Below are 27,451 nucleotides of genomic sequence, written 5' to 3' on the forward strand. Positions count from 1 at the left end.
TCGTGCTATTTCAGCATGGCATTACACGATGTGACTGATGCAGTCTCATGTGTCACATCACAGTGAAATCACTGGAGGGGAAAAGTTTTCCTCGGTGGGGCTTAAGGATGTTTATAAAATTTGGAGGTTTTTTTTTCTTGTGATATTTGTTGCTATGGTTGGAGGCCATGAATTGCCTTCAAGGTACCTGTCTAATTTCTGTGGCTATTGGAAGGTTTGAAACCACAGATCAGGAGGAGATTCTGGTTGAAAACCTCCCTTTCTCTGTAAAATGGGTTAGATGTGTTTTTAGATTACTTTCAAATGGCAAAGCATTGCTGCAATCAGCTGTGTTCTTTCCTGTGCTCTTTAGAAGAAAGAGAACTGGCTTCATGGTGAGGAGCAGTGAGAGGCACAAGCAGCATTTCTACCTGTTGTCTTGTCGAGATCTTTGCCTTGGCATAACAAGGGACGTCAGCATGCAGAGCAAGCATTTCCACTGTGTTGTGAGAAATCTATTTTTTATGCTGTTTTTCCTTCAGTGGTGGGAGAGTGTCTGATGATGTTCTTATTTGTTAGTTCCTTTGTTACGTAGGACATGGGTTTGGGTTTTTTGGTGCTTACCGGGCTTACAACAACACGCAGCTAAATATGTGCTCTTATACCATGCTCAGCTAAGGAGGCTGAAATTGATTTAATGTTTAGCCTTTTTAGTATGGAATTGAGTGTAGTAAATGTGTCTTTCCTGGTGCCTGCGTATTGAAGCCTGCTGATTTTGATCCCACCTTACAAATTAACCCAGGAGACTCTGTCTCTTTCAGTAAACTTGTGCTTCTCAGTACAAAAAGAACAACATTTTAAGCTGGTTGACCTGTTAAGCTGTGATTTCAGGCTCTGCACAGCTTTCCTTCCCAAGTAATAACAGAACCTGTTTGTTCCTGCATAATCATGCTCAGGATTTTGGGAGGTGGCACTCATTATCTTTACAGACTGTGGAGAAAGATCCTTGGGTAAGAGACCCCAGAAGAATAATGGATTTGGCTTTAGGTCTGGGCCTCTGAACCCTGGAAAGCTGAGTTTTGAGTTGATCCTTGCAGGCTTCAGTTAGTGTTGTTGCAGTAGGTTCAGCTCTGATGTACAGTATTGTCATTCTGGGCTGGTTTTCTGCAAGAAGCCCCAAAGGCAAGGTAAACACTCTAAACAGACATCAGAGCATTTTGAGTAGCTTGGATGAGGAGTGTAGTACGTTCAAAAGATGTAATTATTGTATCAGCTCTGACTTGTGGCTCCTGGTGGTGGACAAAGAACATCAGTAGCTATGTTTTCTTTCACGCTGGTAAAAACTGCCTTTTTTTTTTTCCCTCTTTAGGTATTTGTTTGAATACATAGAAGAAGATGACAAGTGTGCATGGATGATTTTATGTAATTAGCACCTGCTAGATTTGCAAAAGGCAATTATCACTGCGAAGTGTTTACATTGATTTATGGGAGGAAGGTGGCCCATGAGAGGGATGCTGATAATATCAACACAGTGGATTAAATGCACATTTACACCTTTATTGACATATAAATTATCTGTGCCAGGAATGCACTGAAAAGGCTGCTGATGGAGCAGTAATGTGGCACAAACTAGTGGGTTTGGATACAACTCTGTCATTCTTCTGTAAGGCACTTACATGGAAACCTTCATCTGAGCTGCTATAGGATACAGAGGCTCACAGAATGGCTGCTTGTTAGGATAATGAGCAGTGATGGCAAACGGGAATTTAGAAGAATGATGAAAGACAATGGACGAGGTTTGAAGGAATTGTCTCGACTTTTTAAAAATTATTTTTAGATTTTTGCTGTTTATACTATGGATTTGTAGAGAAAGCTTAAAGAGGCTGGAAGAGTCTTTGTAGCAGGGAAATGGAATCTGGCTCTGAATCCAGCCAACATCAGAAAAGAAAGATTGTGACACATGGACTGGAAGATCAAAAAAGGGTAAGTGACAAAAGGTGGGAACACTTTCTGCTTAAATTACTGAAGGAGTTGCAAGTGGCAGAATAGCTCTACATAATGCTTTTATCGGTTGCACTTACTGCTAGCTATGCTCAGCCAGCTGTAGATCTCTTGATTATATGTTTTGGAAAATGTTTGTCTTTCTCTTCTTCCAATGTATGGAGCAAAGAGCTGAGGGAAGGGGAAATTGTAATATGAGTGAAAGAAGGGAAAGATCTCTAGAATTCTGGCTGTTTGTTGATGAAGAGACATACAGTGCAAATGAAGTATACTGACTCTTACTGAGTCTGGTCAGATTGATTTGTTGTAAGTTTAGCTTCTTTTTTCCTGTTGATATCATTAGCGGAGTGGTTAGAAAAATACTTTCTTGGTCTTTGTTGTTTTCTTTTGCTGAGAATGTTGTGCACTTGTCAGTGTCCTCATTGTCCTGGTGGAACTTTGCTGTAGTTGCCAGATGTAATTTCAGCTTGAATCAAAATGTATGGTGGAACGTGCTTAATGTCAGCTGTTGGCCCTTAATTTGCACAAGTGCTTTGTGGCAGCTCTGTGTGTCAGGGTGGTGCTGAATTATCCCATCCTAATGGGTTGGTGCACTAAATTGTGAAGTCCTTGACTCAGACAAAGCTGTAGCTTGTGAACAACTGGGACTCCAAAGTTGTTTTGTTGGCACCAGTCAAGCACACTACAACTTGACATGTTTCTGCTGTATAAATCATTGATGTCGTCCTCCACGCAGGGTTGATGGGGAATAGAAAATGCCATGTTCAGCTCTGTGTGGAGAGCTCTGTATGATTTTTATTTCAGTTGAAAACTGAGTTAGGAAAAAAGAAATTGACCATCAGCTATTATTTTGCTGTTCAACAGCACTGTCTAATTTCAGGGAGAGGGAGGTTTGTGTGGGTTTCATCAGGTCTGCTGAAGAATAAAAGTGGTTTCTCTGTCACCCCATTAGAAATCTAAGCAGCCTGGAAAACTTTCAGAAATTGGATAAAATGCAGCTGCTTGCTTGGAGAGAAATGGCATTTGGGGAACAAAATAAAACTCCTGAATGTATCTTAATTGCAGCAAGCATGATCTATTAACTGACAAGCTGCCAAGGTCTTCCTTCTACTTTTTTCATGGAAGCATTTTGGGACTGAAGTAAATCAATAAGGGTTGAAACAAAATCCGTCTATTGACTTAATTTCTGGAGGCTGCTGGAACACTTTTCCTCCCCCTTCTGAAGTGTACAACATTATCCTGCATTTGGGGTGTGATGGGAAAAACATTTGTGACCTGTGACACCAAAGTATGCTGTAATTGTTTTGATGCACCGAAATTAATATGCAATTATGTCTGTCTCTCCTTGCTGATAGGTATGGGAGCCTACATCTCCCATCTGCTCCTGGCTCTGGGTGTTTGGTGCACATGTAGCATGGGGCCTCTGAATGTATAATATAACCCCAAGTGAGGCTCAGCGGCAGCTGGGATAGCATCAATTGGTCATGCTTTGCTGACATTCATTTTAACTTGAACTCTAGCCGTCATGGAGATTATTAAATTTATAATGATATATGTAAGATCCATTTTAATGACTCTGCATGCTTGGGTGATCTCTCTCACTTCTGTTTGCAAAACAAGTCTTAATAGAGTATTGCATTTCATTTCCTATAGAATTTTTCAGGGAGAGGTTACTGATGAGAGCTTTGCTTAGACTTCTGCTTACTGGGAAAAATCAGTTTGTAATAATGATAATGTTGATGCAACTCAGTTGTTTTTATTATGGAATTGAATAGTTATGTAAGCTTTAGTGTTTCTAAGCTTCAAGTTCTTAGATTTCTGATAGGGAAAGGTGTATGTGTGATTAAAGGCCATTAAAATTACTTATCAATAGACACTTTGTTATTGAAAATGAGGCTTGTGCTGCAAGAAAAAAGACCAAGCTCATTTTTAATCAGGTGAGTGCATTATCCTGTTTATCACCAATATATTTTATGGGCATAAAGTCAACCACTGTTTAGTGTTTCTGAAGCAGTAAGAATCTGTCTCTGTATGTACACCCCTCGATGATGGATCTGGCTTGTCTTTCCCGGGTAGAATATAGAACGCTGTGTCTGCATTTGTGGTGTAGAAAAAATGCTTAGTTTCCTGTTTGTTTGGCTTTTTTTAAAGTGTATTTTTAAGTATCAACTTAGTACCTATATTGATTAAACAAAGACAAGATTTAGCATTTGTACTTGTTTTTTAGAGGGATGGGGTTTTGCTTTTTATGTGTTGGCTGATCTTCAAGAACTCAAAACTGGGCTGCCTCTGACTTTGCTGAAATCAGCCAAAGCAGGTTCTTTTCAGTCATCACAGCTTCCCAGGCTGACTTTAAGAGGACTCATATTAATCTTTGGGATAGCAATTCAGCCATCTACATATCTTAAGTTGGCTCTAGTGGGAATGACATAGCTAAATTCCATGTAACTGGTAATGTGCAAGTGAAGAATTTGATCAGGTTTAACAACCATGTAAGCTGGCCATCTGAAGGTAGCAGGATTACCAACATGAATACTAATGTGAGTAGTGAGCAGGCTTTATGCCAGGATATGACCTTGGCAAGAGAGTCTTTAAATACAAGAGTAATACAGGTGATGGTGCAGACCTTTTGTCTGTAAAGTTTGTATGTAGAGTATTGTTTGGGTAATGATCGCTCATGAGCAGTGAATTCAGATGTTTCCTTTTTTTTTTTTCTTTGAAGAAGAGATTTAAGGTAAAAACTGCTGCTAAAATAATCTAGTTAGGTACATTTTCATGTCCTGTGTTATGAAAAATTTAGTGCTGCCCTGTGTTCTGACTAAATGCATTTTCTTCTGATGATTGAAATGAAATATTTCTTCAGTTGATTTCCATCCTTCATTCCTCCTTCTTGACTTTTCATTCAGGTCCATAGCTCTAAATTAGTGGGACATCCTAAAGAAATGTGCATGTGCAATAGTGACAGAAGTGTCTTCTGCTCTGCCTGACTGAACCCTCTTTGACTGAATGATGAGTAAAATGGAATTGTGAAATGCATTCAGACTCTGGAAGGATCTCTGTAAATGTGTATTATTTAGATGTGCTCTCTTGTCTAACTAAACAATTGTCTCTGCTTGACTTGTGATTTTAATTTTTCATTAGGGATTTATTTGCTCTTGCCTGGTGTCCTGGGCTAGTCTGTTTCAGGAAGGACTGTGCTTTGTTGTCAGCAGCACAGAAAGTAGCATGGTAGTAGCACACCTCACAGGCTTAGAAATCAGTGTGCCTCACAGGCTTCTACGATTGCTTTTGTGTGTGGGTTAAGGGGCATTTTTGGTTTTGATTGTAAAAAAATTGTCACCCTGGACCTGGAAATATCAGTTCAAACTCTCTGGGCATGCTGCCGCAGAGGCAGAGTGCATCTGGTGCTGGACTTGTAAAGCCAAACTGATGGTGGTCTTGTAGTATTTTTCCCCTTTTGCTACTTGGTAGTAAACACCCCCAGCTCTTTTTTTTTTTCTATAATTATTTTTGTTTTGAATGAAGAATGTGTGAGCTGCAGTTTTACAATGTTACAAGCAGACTAACACTGTTTTCAGGAGGTGTCTTTTTCTCTAAACTTGTTTTTGTTGAAGCAGTTGTGATACCTGTGACTGAAGCCATATGCTTTAGCTTTCTCCTGGGTTTGTGTTTTTCCTGCCTTATTATTGATAAACTTCCCATTTGTTTGAGGATGCTCTGCTGCTACCTTTATATCAAAGTCAGTTTAAAGAGCATAAGTAGTCTCACATGTATTGACCTGCTTATACTGAGGGCTTGCGTTCTTTAAAGCAGGGTAATGGTGGCTGAGTACTGTGTTTATTAACAGAATTTTGTGCTGAAACATTAATGCAGTTGGGTGCTGTGCTGCTGAGCCAGTGTGGAAGCACTCAAGTGTAACCACTTATAAATTGCAGCTAGACCTAGCTTATGAAATTGCAGCAAGCTGTGTTGTGGTGTTTTGATAATTTAACTAACTGGGTTTTTATGGAAATAGACATGCAATAAAAATCCACTGAGGAGGAGAACTGAGAAAATGTCAGCTTTTCCTTCATTTTTCAGACATTTAAAACCTTCTGTAAGCATAACAATCTCTGCAGAATTTTAGTTTGTGACAGGATTTTATATTTTTATTACAGTAATTAAGATGGTTAATAAATTTACTATAAGCCTTATAATCATGGAATCAGATTTGGGAGACTTTAGTTACATGGATGCGCCTTGGTGGTGTGTCCAGGGCTTGGCTTCTGCTTTTAGAGCTTCCTGCTCTAAAAGATGCTTCTGTAACCCTTTTTGTGGGTGTGTTGTCTCTGATAATAACTCTTCACTGAGAAATTTGCTCTCGGAAACAGGTGGTTGTTTTAGTGAGGCAGATTATCACCTTAATGGTTGCTGCAAGGTGTTTCATTCTTCTATTTTATCTGGAACTTCTTTCTACAATGGTTTTAAAGAGAGAGTCATAGAAGTGTGAGTTGGTATTGCCAGCCGTCTCCCAATCAGACCCTGGTGCTCATGAAGAAATTTTCCATATTGTCAAAAATGTTTATATAATATAAACAAAGGATCTTGCTTATTCAGCTGATGTCTCTTGTAATGTTTGTCTAGTTAAAAGAACTTGTGAACTTTTTAAGATGCAAGGGTGATTTTTCTCCAACTTGTATAAGTTTGTTAGGATGTGATACAGGGGGTCTGTGGTGATGTCAACCAATCAAACATTAGACTGCAAGTGGTGGGTTTCATGTGCCTGAGGACTCTGGCATAGTCTCCACTAGAACTGACCCGTGTAATTCTGTCAGTCTTTCATCTCTTTGCCCTGACCTTTCCCCATGTCTGTGTTACTGTACAATGAAAAAAGCTCCTGTGTGATTTCTAGGGGTCTTAGGCTTGGCCACATTTTTGAGCTTTACCTCTGTTTTGTACAGTGAGTAAACTATATGTGGCACAGGTACATATGCTGTTTCTCTTCCTCATACTAAGTGAAGTTCATTATCTCAAAAATAACCTGACTGAGGAGTTTCAGCTCAAGTTCCAAGAATTGGAAGAAATACCCATGGGCAAGCAGGTGGCTTAAGCCATGCAGGACAGTCATGGCTTTCCACATGAACTGTGGCTTAAAGCCTCTTTGTGAGGGAGGCAATGAAGTTGATCAGGAGATGAAAGCAAGGAGCTGATGAGATGCGTAAACAACTGCTGCTGATGCTGTGGCTCTGAAGTGATGGGAGAAATGTGAACGCAGCATTATTCTACAAGGACAGTACTCTGAAAATCTCTGTGGAAAACATCTGTGACACCTTTTGCAAATTTGCTGATGGCACTCCTTGAGCAGGACACAGGGTTTTGGGTCTCTGTCTTAATCACTCCCATCCTCTATTTTTGTTTTACAATATGCTTGGGGGAGCCTGATATTCACCTTCCCCCACATGAACAAAAAGGAGAACAATTATTCTTGAGTGTTTATTCCAAAGTTCTGGCATGCATGTCTCTGAAAATGCTTGCATGGTAGACAGATTACACAGCAGATAAGTGCAGATGCTGTTAATAGAACAGTACAAAATCAGTCAGAAATTATTTCTGTTTGCTGAAATTGTTGTGAACAATATAGGGACAGTTGGTTATTTCCAGTCTGAAAGAAGTGAGGATCAGTGCTAATAAGGAGTTTATATGGCACCCCTGACTCTGCTCATGCCTGGAAGAACTTCCCTGCTTGCATTTGTGTGTATCTGCCCAGCATGTAGTTTTAAACTGGGTTTTTCCCCCCTCTTCTCTGATGGTAGATTAAGACTACAGTGGTGTGATCTACTCATTCAAATCCTGCAGCAGTGTCTGATGTGCTGTAGTGCCAGTGGCACTGATCAATAGCTGATCTTTCAGAGCTGGACAGAAACCCAGCAATATGATGATGCATCAGCTGCTTGCCTTGTGTGTAGGGAAGAAATCCAGCTGCTGCTGCTGACAACAGGCTTTCAAACCCTAAGGCATGGTGTATGATTATTGTTCTTGCTTTGGATGACTATGAGTATTAATGATCATAAATTAGCTGGGATATTTCAAAATTTAGCCAGATGTCTTGATTCTGTGGAAAATCTCCAGTCTGGGGTGGATTTATATATTCTGTCTCCTCTAGCTGGCTTTGGGGTGCCTTGTCTGTGGCCCTTGTGAGTGGGGGCTAAAGAGTGAAAGCTGGACATGATGCTGTAGCTGTGGCTCAGTGCATTAGTGAGCCTCTTATTCCAGTTTTCCATATCCTGTGGTATAAAGGAAGATTTTATAGCTAAGATCCTAATGGCCTCATCAATCTAATTTCAAAGATAATGAAACCAAAAGGCTTAAGCAGTAAATACAGGTGAGTGCTATGTAGTATAGGGTGATTCTTTGGAGTATAAAACACTTGTTTCAAAATAAAGTTAACTTCTGATATTAAAAAGGGTTGTAGGATGCTAAAGAGAGCTCTCTGCTTAGTAAAAAAATTCTTCTGTTACTAGTTAGATTATAAGAAAATCTACCCCCAGTACCAGAGTGTTCTGAAGATGCTTCTGCAGCTGTGAAATTCACTTTGTCTCTCATTCCCTTCTTTTACAGTGGTTTAGCAGAAGTTGCTGCATTTCCCTCATTCTTTCTGTGATTAAGATGTAGCAAACCAAATTTTCTGTGCCATAGGATGAATTTCACCTGATGCAGTGCTTCAGGAGCCAGCCCACTTCCCAGCCCTTACACATGGGAAAAATCCAATGGAAATTACTGTTGTGTCACATGCCTCAGTGTTATGGGAATTATTAAAATTAGCGGGTTTTAGGAAACTGAGGTGTGTTCCTCAGCAGTCCTGTCCCGTTGGTGATTTGTACATAGACCCCCAGCCAGCAATAAGTGTTGCAAAAATGACTTCTATGTCCTGTGCATTTAACAGGACAGGTGTCTTTGTTTGTTACATAAAAGGTACAAGAAAGTAAACACCAGAGGTTGTGTTTTTAATTATTTTTGTAAAGCAAGTGTGACTTTCAGATAATATACATTCTAACTCATTAGCACGTGGTTTCCTGCTCACCTCCTTAGAAAACAGTTCATTATTATGCAAATGGATACCCTCTGGCTTTGAAGTAATTGTCACTTGGAATAATGTGTGGGCCATGGTATAAAATACTTCAAAACCTAAATAGCTGGGAAATTCAGATTGAACAGTCAGACCTTTCCTCTTGTTATGTCTGTGCCTGGGAGCAAATTTGATATCCCGGAGGTCTGCTATCTATTGTGATATTCCTGGTGAAGGGAGTGGTAGGAAAGGGAATGGGGAAAAGGAGGAAGGAGTGTACAGGAAATAGTCTCTGTGATAATTCAGACTTCTTTACTAATTTTAGGGTGTATTACAAATCTTGAAGCCTTCCAGACTCAAGGGTCTTCCAGAAGGGGCAGCATTAGGGAAAGACAGACATGCATTTGTCAGTATTTATTTTTAGACACTCAGGGGTTTTTCTGGTTGATTATAGTCTAGTTTGACAGATGTGGTATAGATTTATTTATGCTTGCACGCTGCAGCAATTCATAACTTTAAGAAGCAAATATTAGTGACATCTTCCAGTAGCAGCAAAGCTCTAGTCTATTCTTTAACAGAAAAATTAGGTTTCTCTGTTGAGGTGTAGATCCAGTACAACAGACAACTTCAAGCATATAACTTTATAAGCATATTTACTGCTGCAGTGCAGATGAAGAAATTCTTGGTGAGCGTTACAAATGTGTATTTCTTAGGTATTCCTGCTTGAAAAGCATCATATGTCTGTTTCCATTCATGTTCATGTGTTACTTTCAAAGGATTGTTAAGAGGAATACTTAAAATGTAACAGAACCTGGCAGGAAAATAGGTATATTACAGATGAAAATGGATATTTTCTTCTGAAATTGCTAAAGGTCATATTGGTTTAACTCTAAAATAACTGGTAGGAGACTGCTGGACTAAGTGAACTTATTCTCCAAGTTGAATTCCCTTTGTAATGCAGAACCTTATTGTTGTTTCCTAGATCAAGTTGCAATTTCCCTGTGCAGAGGAAGACTGGAAGGGATAATGCATCTGAGTTTCTTGCCTTTTCTTGCACAAACCCTTTTGCCAGTCAGTGCACTCTCTGTTTCTGCTCTTTATCTGGCAGTGCAGGGTAACCCAGAGGAAGGATGTGACAGTGACTCATGGTCTCTGTGCACAGCATTTGGGGGCGATGGAGCCAGTGCAGATACCTCAACCTTTCTCCAACTGCTCAGGTGTCTGCTGCAGCTTCTGATGGGAGCCAGACCCATTTTTGGGAGACTGAGAGACTCCTGCAACATTCCCATGGAAGTAAAAGGCTGTGAGCGGGTGGACGTGGTTTTGTGGTAGAGTGAAAAAAGTCTTGCCTTTTTTGTGGTAGAATTAGAAACATCCCTTCTTTGCAGAAGACTGTCATTCATCCTTTAGAAAGAAATGATCTGGCTTACAAATTAGCTTGTCCTTGCAGCATTAGGGAAAAAATAGCCTGGTATTGAAGACTCTTGATTCATTTTCTTGCTAACAGATAATGATGCGTCGTTGTCTCTTGAGGCTATCGCACATTGATGGTAATAAATATGTACTCAGACTTGCGTAGCTGTTTTTCAAGTATTCTGCACTAAAAAAAGGAGTTGTATTCAAGGGAGCTGAGGGGCAAGAGAGTAGCTTCTGGCATCTGATAACAGTTGAGAAATCAATAGAGACAAGGTAGGCTTGTTATGAAAAACTTTCCACTTATAGGTGGAAAATGAGAATTCTATGTGCTGCAAGCATTTAGCTTGCAGTTTATTTTCTAAGGTCTTTCAGTTCTTCATTGTGATGACAGCAGTGACTATCAGATCCTCAGTAACTTGGAGGATTTGTTTTGGATAAGCAGCATACATCCAATATGACTACTCCAAAAATGTAACAAGGCAGATGGAATTGCCTGTGTTATTTCACGGTCTCTCTCTGAAGTCTCCTACTTCAGATGCCTTGTTTTCTTCATTGATGTTTGCTGTATCGTGTCAAACAAGGTAATGAATTTTTAAAATGTAGTCAGTTTGGTACTATGATACTCAAATTTTTTAAGTAAATCCTGTCAACACAGTAGGAGTGATAGTGGTTAGAAACTGGAGAAATCACAGAATTGTAAGGCTTAGGGCAAGGAAAGTTGGATTGTTTATAAAATTTTTTTGTGATATGAACATTAACTGGACCTCGGTTGTTCTATTATTGCTCCATTGGTTCATAACATGAATGTTAAACTGATCAAACAAAAACTAGATTGTGCTAATTCAATTATTGAAAGTGTGCCCTTCCCAAATCAGCCTTGATCAAAATCAAAACAAGATATTAGAAATGAATGAAAGTTGCATCAGCCATCTCTTAATTGCATAATGTTTGAGCTTTAATGTTTATTTAGGCTGATAGCTCCCATTCTGTGAATGAGAAGACCACCACAAAACACCAGAAGAGATCTTTGTTTCAAACATTTAATTTTTGCAGGTTTTAAATACTACACTCTGTTGATGTGAAACTCATTAATCTAATGTGCTGGGTTGTTGTTGTTGTCTCTTTAATTTGCCTTCCAAACTGGCATCATTTTGATTAATATGCTGACTGCTGGAGCTCAGGCTGTGCCATAGGACTAGCCTGTCTTCAAACTCCTTTTTCTTTAAGTGCAGATTGACTAAATAAAAGGAAGATTAGTTATAGTGTCTATGTGTCAGGGCTGGAATAGAATATTCATAAATATTTATCAGGTGGGGAAAAGAAATACATGGGTGCATCCTTTTAAAACTCAGATGACATGGCATAATAGAGCAGTTGGCAGAGGATGAAAGGTGAGTGTGGGGGAGATTTTTCACCTTGTGTAAACTACGGAGTAACCTGAAGTGCAGCACAGCACATCGAGATGCCAAAAATAGATGGAAGCATGTACAGGCAAGGGCCTTTCTGGATAGATAGGCTGATGATTGCTTTCCCAAGAGCCTGTTACTTGGAATTGATGGTGGGTGGTCTAATGTCATGCACTGTATTTACAGTGGCTGAGCGTGAAGTCAATGTGTCTAATGCATTGACAGAATCACAGTGAGAAAGAAGACATGTACTGGGTGACATTAGCAGGAAATCCAGATTTTGTAACATCCATTGTGATCAATAATGGCATAAGCACAATGTTTTCTGTATTCACCTGTTTTTATCTGTAGGTAATATATTTTTGGCTTATAGATGTAGTTGTTGGATTTTTTCCATGCATATAAGCTTATCTCTTCACAGAGGAGTGTTGTATTGCACTAAGTTGTTTCTTTAGCCATTGCTTTGCACTGGGTGGTTGGGATTTTTGCACTGAGTTGTTTTTTATATTGCACTGAATAGTTTGTTTTTATCACATGGTTTGTTCAATTCTCCCCTTTCCCGCCAAAGCCCCGGTGGTGGTGGTGGTCTTGGCCTCCCTTCCCTCACCCCTTCTATCAGTTTTATCTCATTGAATCTCCCACCTCTTTTCCTCTTGGACACCATTACCTCCCTGGTTGTTGTCTCTTTAATTTGCCTTCCAAACTGGCATCATTTTGATTAATATGCTGACTGCTGGAGCTCAGGCTGTGCCATAGGACTAGCCTGTCTTCAAACTCCTTTTCCTTTAAGATGTGTGACTAAATACTCTTTTCCCTGGAGGTGCTGATCCACAATGAAGTCGTGGGACAATGGTCCTGAGAAGAAGAGCACCTTCCACCTTTTGCTTTTGTCCTTGTCATTGGAGCCGGGGTCCAGAGCTGGCCAAACCGACCCCAAAAGGCCCCTCAGTCCTACAGAGGAGAATGTTAGCTTGCCGTTGTAAATAATAGCAGGAAGGGTGGAGCTCTGTGGTTCAAGAGGGGAGTGTGTGAAGTGCTGAGGTATGAAAGAAAATCCTCCCTCCCTGGTTCTCTAGGTAGCTTTGGCACGATCTTGATTGGGAAGTGCTGCAGCTGGGTGGTGATAATTGGCCCAGCCTGGGATGTTCCAATAGTGAGAAGCACCTCTGGAGGTTTACTAAAAAAGTTCAGCCAAAAGAACCCTTCACAATCAGAGTGTGTCACATGGTTGGACTGATCTGTCTGCCACTGTCCTGCTGCTGAAGTTTCACATTTCATGGGCTAACTTGTTTGGGTGACCCCTTCAGTGCTGCTCTGTGCAGATGAGAATATCTGAGACACACAGCTCCCACTATTGGATTCCTCTTGGATAAAGTTAATTTTTTTTGTGGGTTTTTTTTTTGTTTTGGAGTTGGACATAATTTTCAAATTAATCCAGCTGTCAGCATGGCCTTGTGTGACTTTTAGGCAGGGTAGCTCCAAGGTCTTTGGCTGATCTTTGGCAGAATAGAAGAGTGAATGAAGGATGGAGAGCTGGCTTGTTCTTGCAGTGCTGGTTTTGTTTTTTATTTGGTGTTTTTGCTGCTGTTAATAAAACAGAAGTTGGAAATGGATAATCTTGATAAATGATGAGAAATACTGCTTTGAGTCTTGCAGGAAGGAACATGACACACATGGAAAGTAAGTATGATGCAAGCATTCACCTCATATGAAGAAATCTGCTTGAAAATTGAAATGTCTTTATTTCTAAACAACAGCAAGAAAACCCTAAAACAAAAAAATACTTCTTACAAACCACAACAAAACCACAATACTCTGCAGCCTGTAAATGTCTGTACTGCTCCATACATAGTAACTTTTTTTTTTACTGTTCCATAGTGGCTTTTCATGTGTGCGTTGAGGTGCAGACAATTCCTGTCTGTACAGAGTTTTGGTGTGCTTTGAAAAGAGAAACTGGGCTGAGAGAAATGTCCCACAGAGACAGAGGTGTGTGTGGAAATGGAGGTGATCCCTCTCTGCTGCTGCCTTGTGCTCCTGGGGAGCAAGGGCAGCTCAAGAACTTTGTCTAATCTACATCAGGCATACATGTTTTTGAAGATGATGAAGCAATAACTGCTGTCCTCTCCTCTGTGTCATTTCCTCTGCCATAGGGTGATGGATTATGACTGATAAAAGTGGTCACTATCAAATGCAGAAGGGGTTAGGGTTAAGATTGTTCCAGGATATTTTGAATGTCTTAAGAGGGGTGTGTGTATAAACAAATCATATGTGCTGATTAGTTTATCTTGCTAGGTATCTTCCAAGTAAACCACTAATTTATTTAATAGAGCTCATGATTTTGGATGAGAGCATAGTATAAAGATCTCTCATGTCCTGCTTCTTTGCGTTACAGTAGTGGTTCTGATAGCAACTTCTACAGTAAGCCTTCTAAGCAGGTGTATTTCAAATATTCAAGAAGAGAAAAGTGGGTTTTCTTATTTTTCAGTGAATCTTGTGTGGGATGTGGGAACCTAAGCCAGGGGATGGAGAGAGGAGGACAGTGTCCTGTTTCAGCCTGGCAGGTGCTGTGTGCCCCACAGCCTGTGCTGGTAGATGTGCTTCATTCACCCAGCAGTTCCTCAAGTACATGTGTTCCTGGGGGCAGGGAGACAGCCGCCATCCCTGACAAACCCCCACATGGACACCAACAACCCCACACTGCCAGAAGTGCCCCAGAGCGTGTTGTAGCTCATGCCCCATCTGGGTTTGGGCATTTTGAAGAGAGGTGATGTAAAGTCTGTTAGTGTGGTCCTCAGAGGGTACAGCAAGGGTTAATTATGTTTTCTTAAAGCTTGCACGTGTTTTCAGCCAGCTTAAGGGGTGTCCAGTTATTGTGACCAAATTCATCTGGGAGTTTGGAATGGCTAATTTGCTTCTGATATTATTCTATTGCTAGTCAATTGCTATGATGAACTTCAGTGATAATCTTTTGTTGCCAATTAAGATTAGTAATCTAGAGTGCTTTTTATGTTATGAGTTATTTTCCATTCCTATATCCATTCCTATTAAACTAGAAAGTGGATTTCAATTTCGATTTTTTTTACAACCTCTAAATAATGAAAGCATTCAGTCTTGATTTGTGTTTAATGGCTGGATAAGGATTGTTTGTTTTTATTTGTAATGCGGTGTTGTCTCCTTTGCAGATAATGTCAAAAATACCATAAAACAATGTGGTGACTGTTTAATAGGTTCATTTCATCCGTAATGTCTGAGTGGAAAATGTGACTGTGCACTTCAGCAAATGGTTCAAAATTGAGTCTTAGGCTCCGATATCTTAACTAGAGTGTCTGCAGTCCAAGCACGTTGTCAGTCAGCATATGTGGCAGTGCACTGCCTGTTCCCAGAGAACATCATGCAGTCAAACCCCTCTGAAATCGAGGCCTTTGTGAGGCAGATCCAGGCAGCGTGTCAGATGCTTGAGTGCTGAACTTTGGAAGCCCAGAACTATTCGTAACCATTGATAATAACTTAATATCCATGATATCCATGTGTGTGGGGTTTTTTTTTCTTTCTGGCTGTGTGCCCAGATTCTATACCGATGACTAGTTATCTTTGCAACCTTTCACATTGTTGACAGTGATTAATAATGTGTTATGCACACTTCCATTGCATCAAATACCAATTTTTTGGGTAATGGGAAAAGAATATTTAATTAGGGAATTAATATCATTGACTTCACACAGTGTATATAATTCAAGGGTTTTTTAGAAAAGCAAGGATAGGAGTAGTAGATTGAAGTATGACTTTTATGAAGTCATGAGACTAGAATATAAGGTTTTAGGTTAATTTCTGTCAGTTTCCGTAGTACAACTGAAAGGCATGCGTGTGAACACAGAAGCATATTTTTTAAGGATTTTCCTGTAAGGAAGAAAATCTTTTAAATCACTAGATGCTGTATATACCCTTTTGAATGTTAAATCCTAAAGCAATAAAGATAGCAGATGCTTGTAAAAATGAGACGACTGCAGCTCAGAAATCTTGTTTTTCCTGAGCAAAACTGCTTGAAATTGCTAATGTGTGCGCTGATAAGCACTCAGTACTAGGCACTTATCTCTCAGGCAATGTGTAAAAAGTGTAAAACTGATTATTGGAAATTAAGAGGTGGGTACTATTATCATACTTGCATACCCTTCATGTGAGTACACATTCTTCAATTGCTGTATTTTATTTTTTTTGGTCAATGGCATTTAACCTGAAGCACTTTTTTTTTTCATTTCTGCTAGTATTGAAGTAGTTTGCATATCACTGTATCTACTCAAGAAAAACTGAACCATAGTTTAGGTCACCTATGCTGATTTTCCACTTCTTTTTTTTCCCCTAAAGTGAAATTTAGCTTTTCTACTGGTTTATCTCTTTTTCTACTGTTAAACATCTTTACCTTTCAAGAGTCAAGGGGGTTTTTTTTGTGTTGTTACAGCTGCACTGTTTAGCAATGCAGAGCCTGTAGTTGTTTCATTATTTAGATGATATCTATGTGTATATATTAGTTTCTATTCATGTGGCTAAGGACTGACATATTAAACTGGTATTCTTTCTGGTTTGTGTCATGGTTACTTCATTAACAGTGTTGAATTATGCTATAAATATTTGCAGGAGCCCAGTCTTTGTAGTCATTCTCTGTGGGGAATTTGCATTGAAATTGATGGGGGAATCTGAGTGTAGAAAAGCTGCTTAAGTGGGCATCATCTGCTCTTTCAGGCACGCAAGCCGAAGTAGTAGAATATATATATTTTTAACTGCTAATGTACTGTTAGGGCAGTCAAGGGGATGATTTCCTCAGTGATGTAAGTGGTTAGGCAGGAGGGGGATATCTGTTCCCCCAGAAACAGAGGAGATTTTTATCCAGAAAAGCTCTGGATAAAAGCAGAGGCCAGTGGAGAAGATGCAGGAGTATTTCAGTAAAACTGAGCTATGAGATTATGACAGGAGGTATGCAAGTTCAATGGAACAGGGCTGTGACTATGTAAAAGCCTTTCATTCATTCCTTCCTCTTAGGTATTTTGAACCTTCTATGAATATTGTACTACAGGTGATACATTTAGAAGTTTTTTCTGAAGCTGCTGCGTGCTGGGATATGAGCTCACACAGGGCTACAGGAGCAGGGAAAATTATTTTTGAAAATGAATTTAAACAAAATTCACACCACTGTGGAAATCCTCATACAAAGGAAGAATGATACAAATTTATTCCTTGCTCTCTGCAGCCTTGGAATGGTGTCTTGGTTTGGAAAGATAGGAGTCTGCTAAGGAAGGCAGGAGCTTCTCCTGGAATGGAGAATGTAAACTTTCTCCACTCCTCTGAATTGCTATAATTTTAAATTAAGGGGCTCTCAGGCAAAAATATGGGAGCAGGAAATAACAGTTCTTTAATAGGGAAGAAATAAAAATAATAAAATAAACAATGCAGTCCACTAGAACAACACTGACAGAGTCAGAACCTAACCTGACACCCTGTTGGTCAGGGTGTTGGTGGCAGTCCGATCGAACATGTGGCTGCAGTCTTCTGAAGTATCAGGTGTGGTTCTGTTGGAGCAAGGAGGTTCTGTAGAGAAGGATGTATTCTTCCTCTGAAGATCTAGTAGAGGAAGAGGCAGCTGCTGTTTCTCTGGGGAATTCTGTGGAGAAAAGCTGCTGGAGTTTCAGAATCTGAGAGTATATCAGGGTAGCAATGCTTGGCTCCTCCCTCTGGGCTCACATCTCACAATGGGATGTTATAGTTCTTATCTGTCATGCAGTGATATTCAATAGTCTGTTATCAGCAGAGGTCTCCTCCCGAGGGAGGTGTGAATGTGGTCACTCAAAGAGAGAGATAAAACAAACTGCTCACTTGACAAGGTAATCAGCCATACAGATGGTAATGGAAAACATCTTGCATGCAGTCTTCAACATTATCCACCCCTTTTTCTAGTTCCATTTGCATCACAAAAAAACCAAAAACTAAACTTTACACACAATCTTCACTTAAAACTAGGTTTCCCTGTTGTACACAACGGCTTTCTCCATCTTTCTGCATTACTCACTAAGTGCAACCAGGTCCTTGAGCAAAAACAATTCCACGGATGGGATTGTCTTTGCCTGAGGTGGGAGTAATCTAAAGAGTCTTTCTCAAAATACCTTTCACGTGTTCAACAGAGACTTTATCTCTATCTACTGTGTGCAGGGGTTCAGACTGGGCAGGACTAGCTCGATTTATGGACTTTCTGGTGTTGGCCATCCAGGTGGCTTTTGCTAGGTTCATTTCCCAATTTCTGAAAGTCCCTGTCCCGAGTGATTTCAGGGTTGGTTTAAGTAGTCTATTGCACCGTTCAGCTTTCTCGACAGCTGGTGCATGATAGGGGATATGATATATCTATTCAATGCCATGTTCTTTGGCCTAGGTGTTGATAAGGCTATTCTTAAATTGGGTCTCATTATCTGACTCAATTCTTTCAGGGGTGCCATGTCTCTACAGGATTTGCTTTTCCAGGCCCAGGATGGTGTTCCTGGCAGTGGCGTGAGGCACAGGGTAGGTCTTTAATTATCTAGTGGTGGTTTCCACCATTGTCAGCATGTAGCGCTTGCCCTGGCGTGTCTGGGGCAGTGTGATGTAGTCAATCTGCCAGGCTTCTTTGTACTTGGACTACTGCCTACCATACTAGAGCGGCTTCACTCGCTTGGCCTGCTTGATGGCAGCACATGTCTCACAGTCATGAATAATTTGAGACATACTGTCCATGGTTAGATCCACTCCTCGGTCTCGTGCCTACTTATAGGTGGCATCTCTACCTTGATGACCTGAGGCATCATGGGCCCACCGAGCTGAGAACAATTCTCTCTTATGTTGCCAATCTTTGACACTTCTATTCTTGCTGCTTGATCTACTTGCTCGTTGTTTCGGTGTTCTTCATTAGCTTGACTCTTGGGGACATGGGCATCAACATGATGGACTTTCACAGGTAGCTTCTCTAACTGAGCAGCAATGTCTTTCTATATATCAGCAGCCCAGACTGGTTTTCTCTTATGCTGCCAGTTAGCTTTTTTCCACCTTTCCAGCCAGCCCCAAAGAGCATTGGCTACTATCTATGAATCAGTATAAAGGTAGAGCTTTGGCCACTTCTCTCTCTCAGCAATGTCCAGGGCCAGCTGAATGGCTTTGAGTTCAGCAAGTTGGCTTGATCCACCTTCTCCTTCGGTAGCTTGTGGAACTTGTTGTGTGAGGCTCTGTACGGCTGCTTTCTACTTCTGGTTCATCCCTACGATGCTGCGACAGGAACTGTCAGTGAAAAGAGCGTAGCACGTTTCTTCTGGGGGCAGTTGGTTATATGGAGGAGCTTCTTCAGCACGTGTTACTGGTTCTTGTTCCTCTTCATCAGTCAGACCAAAGTTCTCACCTTCTGGCCAGTTTGTAATTATTTCCAGAATCTCAGAGCGATTCAGGTTTCTAATACGGGTGCTCCTTGTGATAAGAGCAATCTATTTACTCCATGTAGCGTCAGTGGTGTGGTGGGTGGTGGGAACTTTTCCTTTAAACATCTACTCTAGCACTGGTAGTTGGGGTGCTAGGAGTTATGCTTCTGTGCCAATCACTTCTGAGGCATCTTGGACTCTTTCATAGGCAGCCAAGACTTCTTTCTCTGTGGGAGTGTAGTTGGCTTTGGACTCTCTGTAGCTTCGACTCTAAAATCTCAGTGGTCGGCTTTGAGTCTCTCTAGGTGCTTTCTGCTAAAGGCTCCAGGACAAGCCATGGTTCCCGGCTGCAGAGTAGAGCACGTTTTTCACCTCTGGTCTTGTCTTGACTGGGCCAAGGGCAACCGTGTGAGCGATCTTTTGCTTGATCTGGGCAAAGGCTTGTTGCTGCTCTGGGCCCCAGTGGAACTCGTTCTTCTTGCGGGTGACTAGGTAAAGAGGGCTCACAATCTGACTGTGTTCGGGAATGTGCATCCTCCAAAAACCTATGGCACTCAGGAAAGCTTGTGTTTCTTTCTTGCTCGTTGGTGGAGACATCGCGGTGATTTTGTTGATGACTTCAGTGGGAATCTGATGCTTTCCATCTTGCCACTTCACTCCCAGGAACTGGATCTCTCAGGCAGGTCTCTTGACTTTACTCTTCTTGATAGCGAACCTGGCTTCTAGCAGAATCTTGATGATCTCCCCTTTCTCAAATACTTCTATTGCTGTGTTTCCCCACACAATGATGTCATCGATGTACTGCAAGTGCTCTGGAGCCTCACCTTTTTCCAGTGCAGTCTGGATCAGTCTATGGCGGATGGTGGGACTGTGCTTCTACTCCTGGGGCAGTCGGTTCTAGGTGTACCAGACGCCTCTCCAGGTGAAAGCAAACTGAGGCCTGCATTCTGCTGCCAAAGGAATGGAGAAAAATGTGTTAGCAATGTCTACAGTGGCATACTATTTTGCTGCCTTGGACTCCAGCTCGTACTGGAGTTCCAGCATGTCTGGCACAGCAGCGCTCAGCGGTGGAGTCACTTCATTCAAGCCACGATAGTCTACAGTCAATCTCCATTCTTTGTCAGACTTGCGCACAGGCCAGATGGGACTGTTGAAGGGTGAGTGAGTCTTGCTAACCACCCCTTGGCTCTCCAGCTCACGGATCATTTTGTGGATGGGGATCATAGCATCTCGATTTGTCTGATACTGCCCCTGGTGCACTGTCAAGGTGGCAATTGGCACTCGTTGCTCTTCTACTTTCAGGAGACTTACTGCAGATGGGCTTTCTGATAGTCCAGGCAGAGTGTTCAACTGCTTGATGTTTTCTGCCTCCACAGCAGCTATGCCAAAAGCCCATCTGAGTCTCTTTGGGCCTTTGTAATAGCCGTTCCGGAGGAAATCTATGCTCAGAATACACGGGGCCTCTGGGCCAGTCACAATAGGATGTTTTTTCCACTCTTTGTCAGTCAGGCTCACCTCAGCTTCTGACAGGGTCAATTGCTGTGATCCCCCGTCACCCCGGCAATGGAAATAGGTTCTTACCCCACATGTCCCGATGGTATTAGGGTACACTGTGCACCAGTATCAACTAAGGCATTGTACTTTCGTGGTTCTGATGTGCCAGGCCATCGGATCCACACCGTCCAGAAAATCTGGTTTTCCCGTGCCTCTCTCTGGCTAGAGGCAGGGCCCCTCTAACCCTGGGTATACATGGTAGAGGTACCTTCCAGGGGATCTGACAGATCATACTCAGCAGCTCGGTCATGGGAGGTTGAGGCTGCCTTCGTAAAGTGGAGTTCTCTCGATTAGTGTTTCTCTCCTTGAGTTGATGCACCCGTGCTGCCAGGACAGAAGTGGGTTTTCCATCCCACCTTCCCATGTCTTCTCCATGGTCATGCAGAAAAAACTACAGGTCAGCTCGTGGGGTGTACCCTCTCTCTGTAGCTGGGGAACGTTGGGCTCTGACTCTGGGGCCTGTGACTCGCACTGGTGCTATATGGGAACTGTTCTTCTTCATCATCTCCCTCATCTCTTCTCTCAGTTCTTGGACTACGGCAGAGACATAAGCCTGCATTGGGCCATTGATCATACTTTCATAATTCCTAAGCTTGTTGGCCACAGAACCCACTGTCTCTCGGTTGGTGTCAGCATTAATTGTTGCAATAAAGGTGGTGTATTGGGATGGTCCTAGATTTGCCAGGCTCCACAACATTTGCCCTGTGCACTTGACTCTGTCGGGGTCATTATCATGCTGTCCATCTCTCTCAAAAAGTACCTCCAATACTGCCACTTCTCTCAGCTGTTGGATCTCTTCTTCAAGAGTCTTCCAGCGCATTCTATGGTGGTGCTCTTGCATTCTTTCTCTGTGAACAAACTTGTCTCTGACACTTATTAAAAGCTGCTCCCAGAGGGAAAGGGACCCTGGCTCCCTTACAAAAATCTGATTGATACTTGAATCCTAGGTCAAGGGTCCCAAATTCTTTGCCTCACCACTATCTAGCTGGACGCTTGTACCCATAAGATCCCAGACCCGAAGTAGCCAGGTTGTATAAGCCTCTCATCCCCGTCGTACAATGTCTATGTGCAGATTATGGAGACTTTCGTACGTCAGGGACTCGGTGATGATTGCAACTTCTGGCTCCCCTGTGGCTTGTGAGGGCCCTCCCCTATCTGGGTGTTCTGCTTTCATCTTAGATCTCCTTGTTTCTACAGGGGCAACTGCTGCTGGCTGTGATTGCCTTTGCAGTTCAGCTGGAGCCTGGACAGTTGTAACATCTGTGGGTTCCGCTGCTGCACTGTTAGACTCTCCCTCTTCAAGGGTGGGGGAGGGCTTCTCACCTGCTGGGGAAGTGTATTCCTTCAGCATCTGGCTCATATCATGCATCTCCTTCACCAGACTCTCCAGCCAATCTGGGTAGTTCATGTCTGGAGTGGGCTGTGGGGCAGGGTCAGGCTCTGGGGCAGCAGCATCCCTAGACTCTTGTGGCGCATTAGGTTCTGGGGTAGGTGTCATGGTAGTTATCCAGGTAAGTCTCCCCTTCTCTCTAAATGCTAACTAGAGCAGGCTTATCAGCAACACCAGCCACTGTATGATATCATTAATATTTAGAGTGGATCTGAACCCTTCAAAAACTGGTGGGGCGGACCCGAAGAAATGGCTAAAGGGTTGGGAGAAGATTTCGCCCGGTGTCATTTCTTTACAGCAGGTGCCATTATTAAAGTAACTCCAAAAACATACACTTAATGTGTGATAGCTGTGAATCTACGTGCCTGCTTTCCAGAGGAAGTTAAAAATCTATGAATTCCTCACCTTATTCACCTATAAAACAAACCGGATAACAGACACAGTAGCCTTGGTTATAGGACCCATGTTTAGATAAGGGCCTATAAATGGGAGGAATACAGCCACGATCACGTGCTACCCAAACCAGGGCAAGCTGGACTACATGGTATCGCTTAATGAGGTTTCTGTAGCCACACACAAAAGTTAGATTACTCAAGAACTGTTATTCCCTTTTGGTTTCTGTGCCCTCGAGCCCCACATTGGGTGCCAAAATCTGTCTTGGTTTGGAAAGATAGGAGTCTGCTAAGGAAGGCAGGAGCTTCTCCTGGAATGGAGAATGTAAACTTTCTCCACTCCTCTGAATTGCTATAATTTTAAATTAAGGGGCTCTCAGGCAAAAATATGGGAGCAGGAAATAACAGTTCTTTAATAGGGAAGAAATAAAAATAATAAAATAAACAATGCAGTCCACTAGAACAACACTGACAGAGTCAGAACCTAACCTGACACCCTGTTGGTCAGGGTGTTGGTGGCAGTCCGATCGAACATGTGGCTGCAGTCTTCTGAAGTATCAGGTGTGGTTCTGTTGGAGCAAGGAGGTTCTGTAGAGAAGGATGTATTCTTCCTCTGAAGATCTAGTAGAGGAGGAGGCTGGAGAAAAGCTGCTGGAGTTTCAGAATCTGAGAGTATATCAGGGTAGCAATGCTTGGCTCCTCCCTCTGGGCTCACATCTCACAATGGGATGTTATAGTTCTTATCTGTCATGCAGTGATATTCAATAGTCTGTTATCAGCAGAGGTCCCCTCCCGAGGGAGGTGTGAATGTGGTCACTCAAAGAGAGAGATAAAATAAACTGCTCACTTGACAAGGTAATCAGCCATACAGATGGTAATGGAAAACATCTTGCTTGCAATCTTCAACAAATGGGAAGCTTGTAGCAAATCTTGTGCTTCACGGAGGAAAAACAGTTTTGCAGATATACAAGAACAGCAGAGAAACAATACAGTGCTCTCACTTAAAAAGCTCAAATTGTTATTTCCTTTTGCCTTGACTGTTTGGCTCTGACCTTCATTTCAAAAGTGTTCGCACAAGGTGAATGTAAAACCATGTTAAATTGTAGGAAGTTTGTGTCTTTGCAAACTCCATCTTTAGTTTTGTCTAAATACGTGGTGAGAGCTCTGGGATAGGGTCTCCATTGTTTCTTTGTGGAAAGGTGCACACCAAACTGAAACCAGAAATAAAAGGTGCTGGTTTTGCCTCGATCTTTCTGTCTATAAAGGTATACGAATGTTTTTGAAACAATAATTGCTTCCGTTCCTTCCTTCTCCACTTGAAGCAAGTAAAAGGGAGAACCAAGAAGCTTGGCACGGAACAGCTTTGTGATGGCTCACTGTGTTTTAGCATGTATTCTGCTGGGGGTTTTAGGTATAATCTTTCCAATTTTTGGCTGACATACATCAGTTATGTTTGTACTCCGTGACCCCAGTGGTTCATCCAAGCCTCAGCAACAGAGGACAGTAAACTAGAGAAAAAAAGCTGAGACACAAAGAAGCTGAGAAGTTGTTGGATTTGTTGGTTTTCAGAGAAGGGAAGGGTTTTGTATTCTTTTTCACAACCTAATTTGCATTTTGCTGGAGACAGGCAGTGGTAATATTAAAGTCTGTGTTATTTCCCAGGGACTTGGAATTTATAAGTCTGAGTTTTAACTTGTCCTTGAGATATCCTGGCCATTTTAGACCATGATAAGCTCCTAAAATACATCTAGAGAGGCCTGAGAAAGGTGATGCCCAGTGGTCATGCTTGCTGGAGCCCTGCTACTATGCAAATAGAAAAATACTTTCCATGAAACTCTAGGGTTTTCCAGCCTTGCATTTCCAAAGGTACACTATTCCCGGCAGCAGAGTCCTTTGCAATTAATGGCTTAGAGGCAAGGAATGAAGCACAGAATAACATGAGAAGTCCTATGAATATCAGCCACAAAACAGTGCATATCTTTTCCATCAGAAATAGTTGATTTTTTCATTAAAATGCTTGGGGATGAATGCTGCTGTGCATGGGAACAAGTCTGGCAGTGGTTTGGAAAGCAGAACTGGCCTATTGCACTGCATTTACAAATTGCATGATGGTCACGCTGCTTTGAATGTGGGACTGGGAAGCTCTCTGTTCTGTGCCTTCACAAGTTAATGGCTTAGTCTGAAATCCTCATTCAGCTGAAAAGATTCCCTGTTGGATAGGGAAATGCTGACTTGTGATATTGATTCTGACAGGGTCTTTTTTTTCCTAAAGAATTACATTTTTTTCTTAGTGAATTCAAGGCGTGGGTGGGATGCCACTGGAAGATGAGCACTGTGTCTATTGCCAATTTGAGCACTCTAATGGCTGCACTAGAGGCAGCTATTCTAGCAGAGAAACTTGTGTGTTATTGTTCATATTATTTCACCACATAAAGGCATCTGTTTTCATAATATCAGTTGATTTAAAATACACACCAGTGAGTGAGTAATAAAAAAGCCATTAGATAAAGAAGTGTTTCCTTCTTGCTTAACCTGTGTGGTTGGTAGCTGAAATACCTGTCTTAGGCAAGAACAACGTGTATGACTTGTCCTTGAACATGCATTTTGAAAGTTAGCCCGAAAGTTTTATCAACTTGTGCAATTTTGATCATGTACTGTCAGCAGGTTCCCCATCAGATTCTTGTGGTTCTTCTCTCCTGCTTTAACATACGGTCCTTGCACCTCTGTTGTTTGGTGGTGAGGTCTGGTGTAGCCACAGATCCAAGAGTTGTGGGCTACTAGGAGAAAGCCATAAGAAGTATTTTTCTGGCCTATCTATTACACTGCTTCAAGTAAATACTGGATATGCTGAGGTTAGACTAAAGCCTTTGCACGTTAGTTTCTTTCCTAATCGTATTCTATTTTTATTGGATTGTCTTTCTAGGCCTTTGAAAGATTATGAATGTTTTGCTAAGTAGCATTGAAAATACAAGGGTGATGTATGGAAAGAGGCCCATATCTAGAAACAATTAATCTGTGGTTGTTGCCAGTCAGGTTCCCAGTTGTAGCCATTTCTGCAAGGTTTGAATGTTTAAGTAGTCTAAAATAAGGCTTCTTGACGTACCTCTGAATTCCAGGAGTCAGCTGATATCTGTAATTCCATGGCTCTGTAATGGCAAGGAATGAACCGGAGTGAGAACTTATTTAGCACTCCTCTTTCTATATCTCTTCATTTAAGATTGGACTTTGTTCAGTGGTGCATCCAAGTCAAAACTTTTTAATGCTCATCTGAAGTGATGGGATAAGACTGGGAGTGTCATTGTGTCCTTAGGAATGATGTGTTTTCCTCGAATGGTGTGACAAGGGTGTTGCTGAAGTATTTTGTTTCAATGGACTTCTAAGATCAGGAAAACATCTTATTTGTAGCCTTCTGCTGGAGAACAAGTTGGTGCAAACTCTCTAGTGATATTCTTTTAAGTACAAGCAGAAACTTAAAATTTTGCTTACTAGGCTCGGTGTTGTTTTTAAGCTGAGTCTCTGTCAATGAGGCTAATGATACACTGCTCCACTTATCCCATATTGTCTGTGTCTCCTATTGCACTTGGATTCCAAGCTCATCCAGGGGTTGCAATAATTTCTCCTCTATGTCTTCTAAAGTGGTTAATGACTTCTGGTGAATCTTGTCTTCCTTTCCCTCTTATCACAAAGAGGTGCATGATCTCTGTGCGCCAAAAATTGTTTGGTCTGTGCAAATTGATATCCTAGATGAAATTTAAATAGTGCCTCTCCAGAAGAAAAGAAAATGCTGAGTTTTCATGACATGAATTTAGAAAGCATTTCAAACAATGCCAGCAAGTCTTGAAAGCTGTTCTTATCCGTATGGACATGGGAACAAAACAATCTCCTTGGGTGGTATGTGTGATGTGGATGTCAGGGCTTTCTCACATCAGTGTAGAGCCACCAGCATGTTTGTTCTTGAGATTTTCAGGGCACAGGTGGTGTGTGGTTTACTGATCAATATTATTATTAACAGTATTGATATTATTATTATTGACATTATTATTAATAATCATTAATAATAAAATAATACCTTATTATTATTCTGATATATAGAACTGTGTTGCATGTCCACAGCATTTCAGTGACTCTCTAAGGCTGTGAAGATGGATCTGTGAAAAGAGTTAAATAGTGGAGCATAAAATGGAAGGGATGTGTTCATCTGAACTAACGTGTGTGGATGCATATTTATTGCACAATTTGAAACTCTGAAACCCCCTGTTCTTTCATAAATATTTGTATGTTTCAGCCTTTCATTTTGGTTTAAAGTATGTAATCTACCATAGCAAATAGACTTTTAAAAAAATTCCTTGACAGACCTTGCCAAATGATTACTTTTACCAGCTGTTCCAAATACTGGAAGAAATAATGAGCTTTAAAAAAAACCCCAACAAATTGTAGCTTGCTGCTTCCTCATTCAAATGTCACTAGAAGATTTGGACAGTTGCTCTGTCATTAAGTACCTACTTATTTTAAAGGTTATGGTTGCAATGAAAATAACACATTTTTGCCATTTAAATTTGTACTTGAAAATCTTTTTTGAGGGAAGATAGTAATCTACAGTCATGTAGGCCACAAATACAATGAAATGGCAAGTGCCATATCTTAAAAATAGAAAAATGCTCAATTTGCTCCCACTCCTGTCCAAAATATAAGAAACTCTAGTATCCTTAATGATAGTTTTCATATTTCTTCTGTGCAGGGGCTTTATTTTTCCATTAATTTTGTTTAAGATCTAAGGATTGGTTCTGTGGAATAGAGCCCACCTTTGTGAAGAATCACAGTGGATGATGTGCAATGGCTACTTG

The 27,451-nt window shown here is 41.3% G+C and overlaps 1 protein-coding gene across 3 annotated transcripts in view; it reads left to right on the top strand.

Moving 5' to 3' along the window:
* Positions 1–27,451, top strand: part of NAV2 (neuron navigator 2) — a 390,183-nt gene that overhangs the window by 1,751 nt on the left and 360,981 nt on the right. For all 3 annotated transcript variants that reach the window (XM_030948576.1, XM_030948578.1, XM_030948583.1), the window contains exon 2: positions 1,349–1,962. In XM_030948576.1, the coding sequence (XP_030804436.1) occupies positions 1,888–1,962 (75 nt within the window). In that variant the 5' untranslated portion in view covers positions 1,349–1,887. The remainder of the gene's footprint in view (positions 1–1,348; positions 1,963–27,451) is intronic.

This window comes from Camarhynchus parvulus, chromosome 5 (genome assembly GCF_901933205.1).
Source record: "Camarhynchus parvulus chromosome 5, STF_HiC, whole genome shotgun sequence".
Taxonomy (NCBI): Eukaryota; Metazoa; Chordata; class Aves; order Passeriformes; family Thraupidae; genus Camarhynchus; species Camarhynchus parvulus.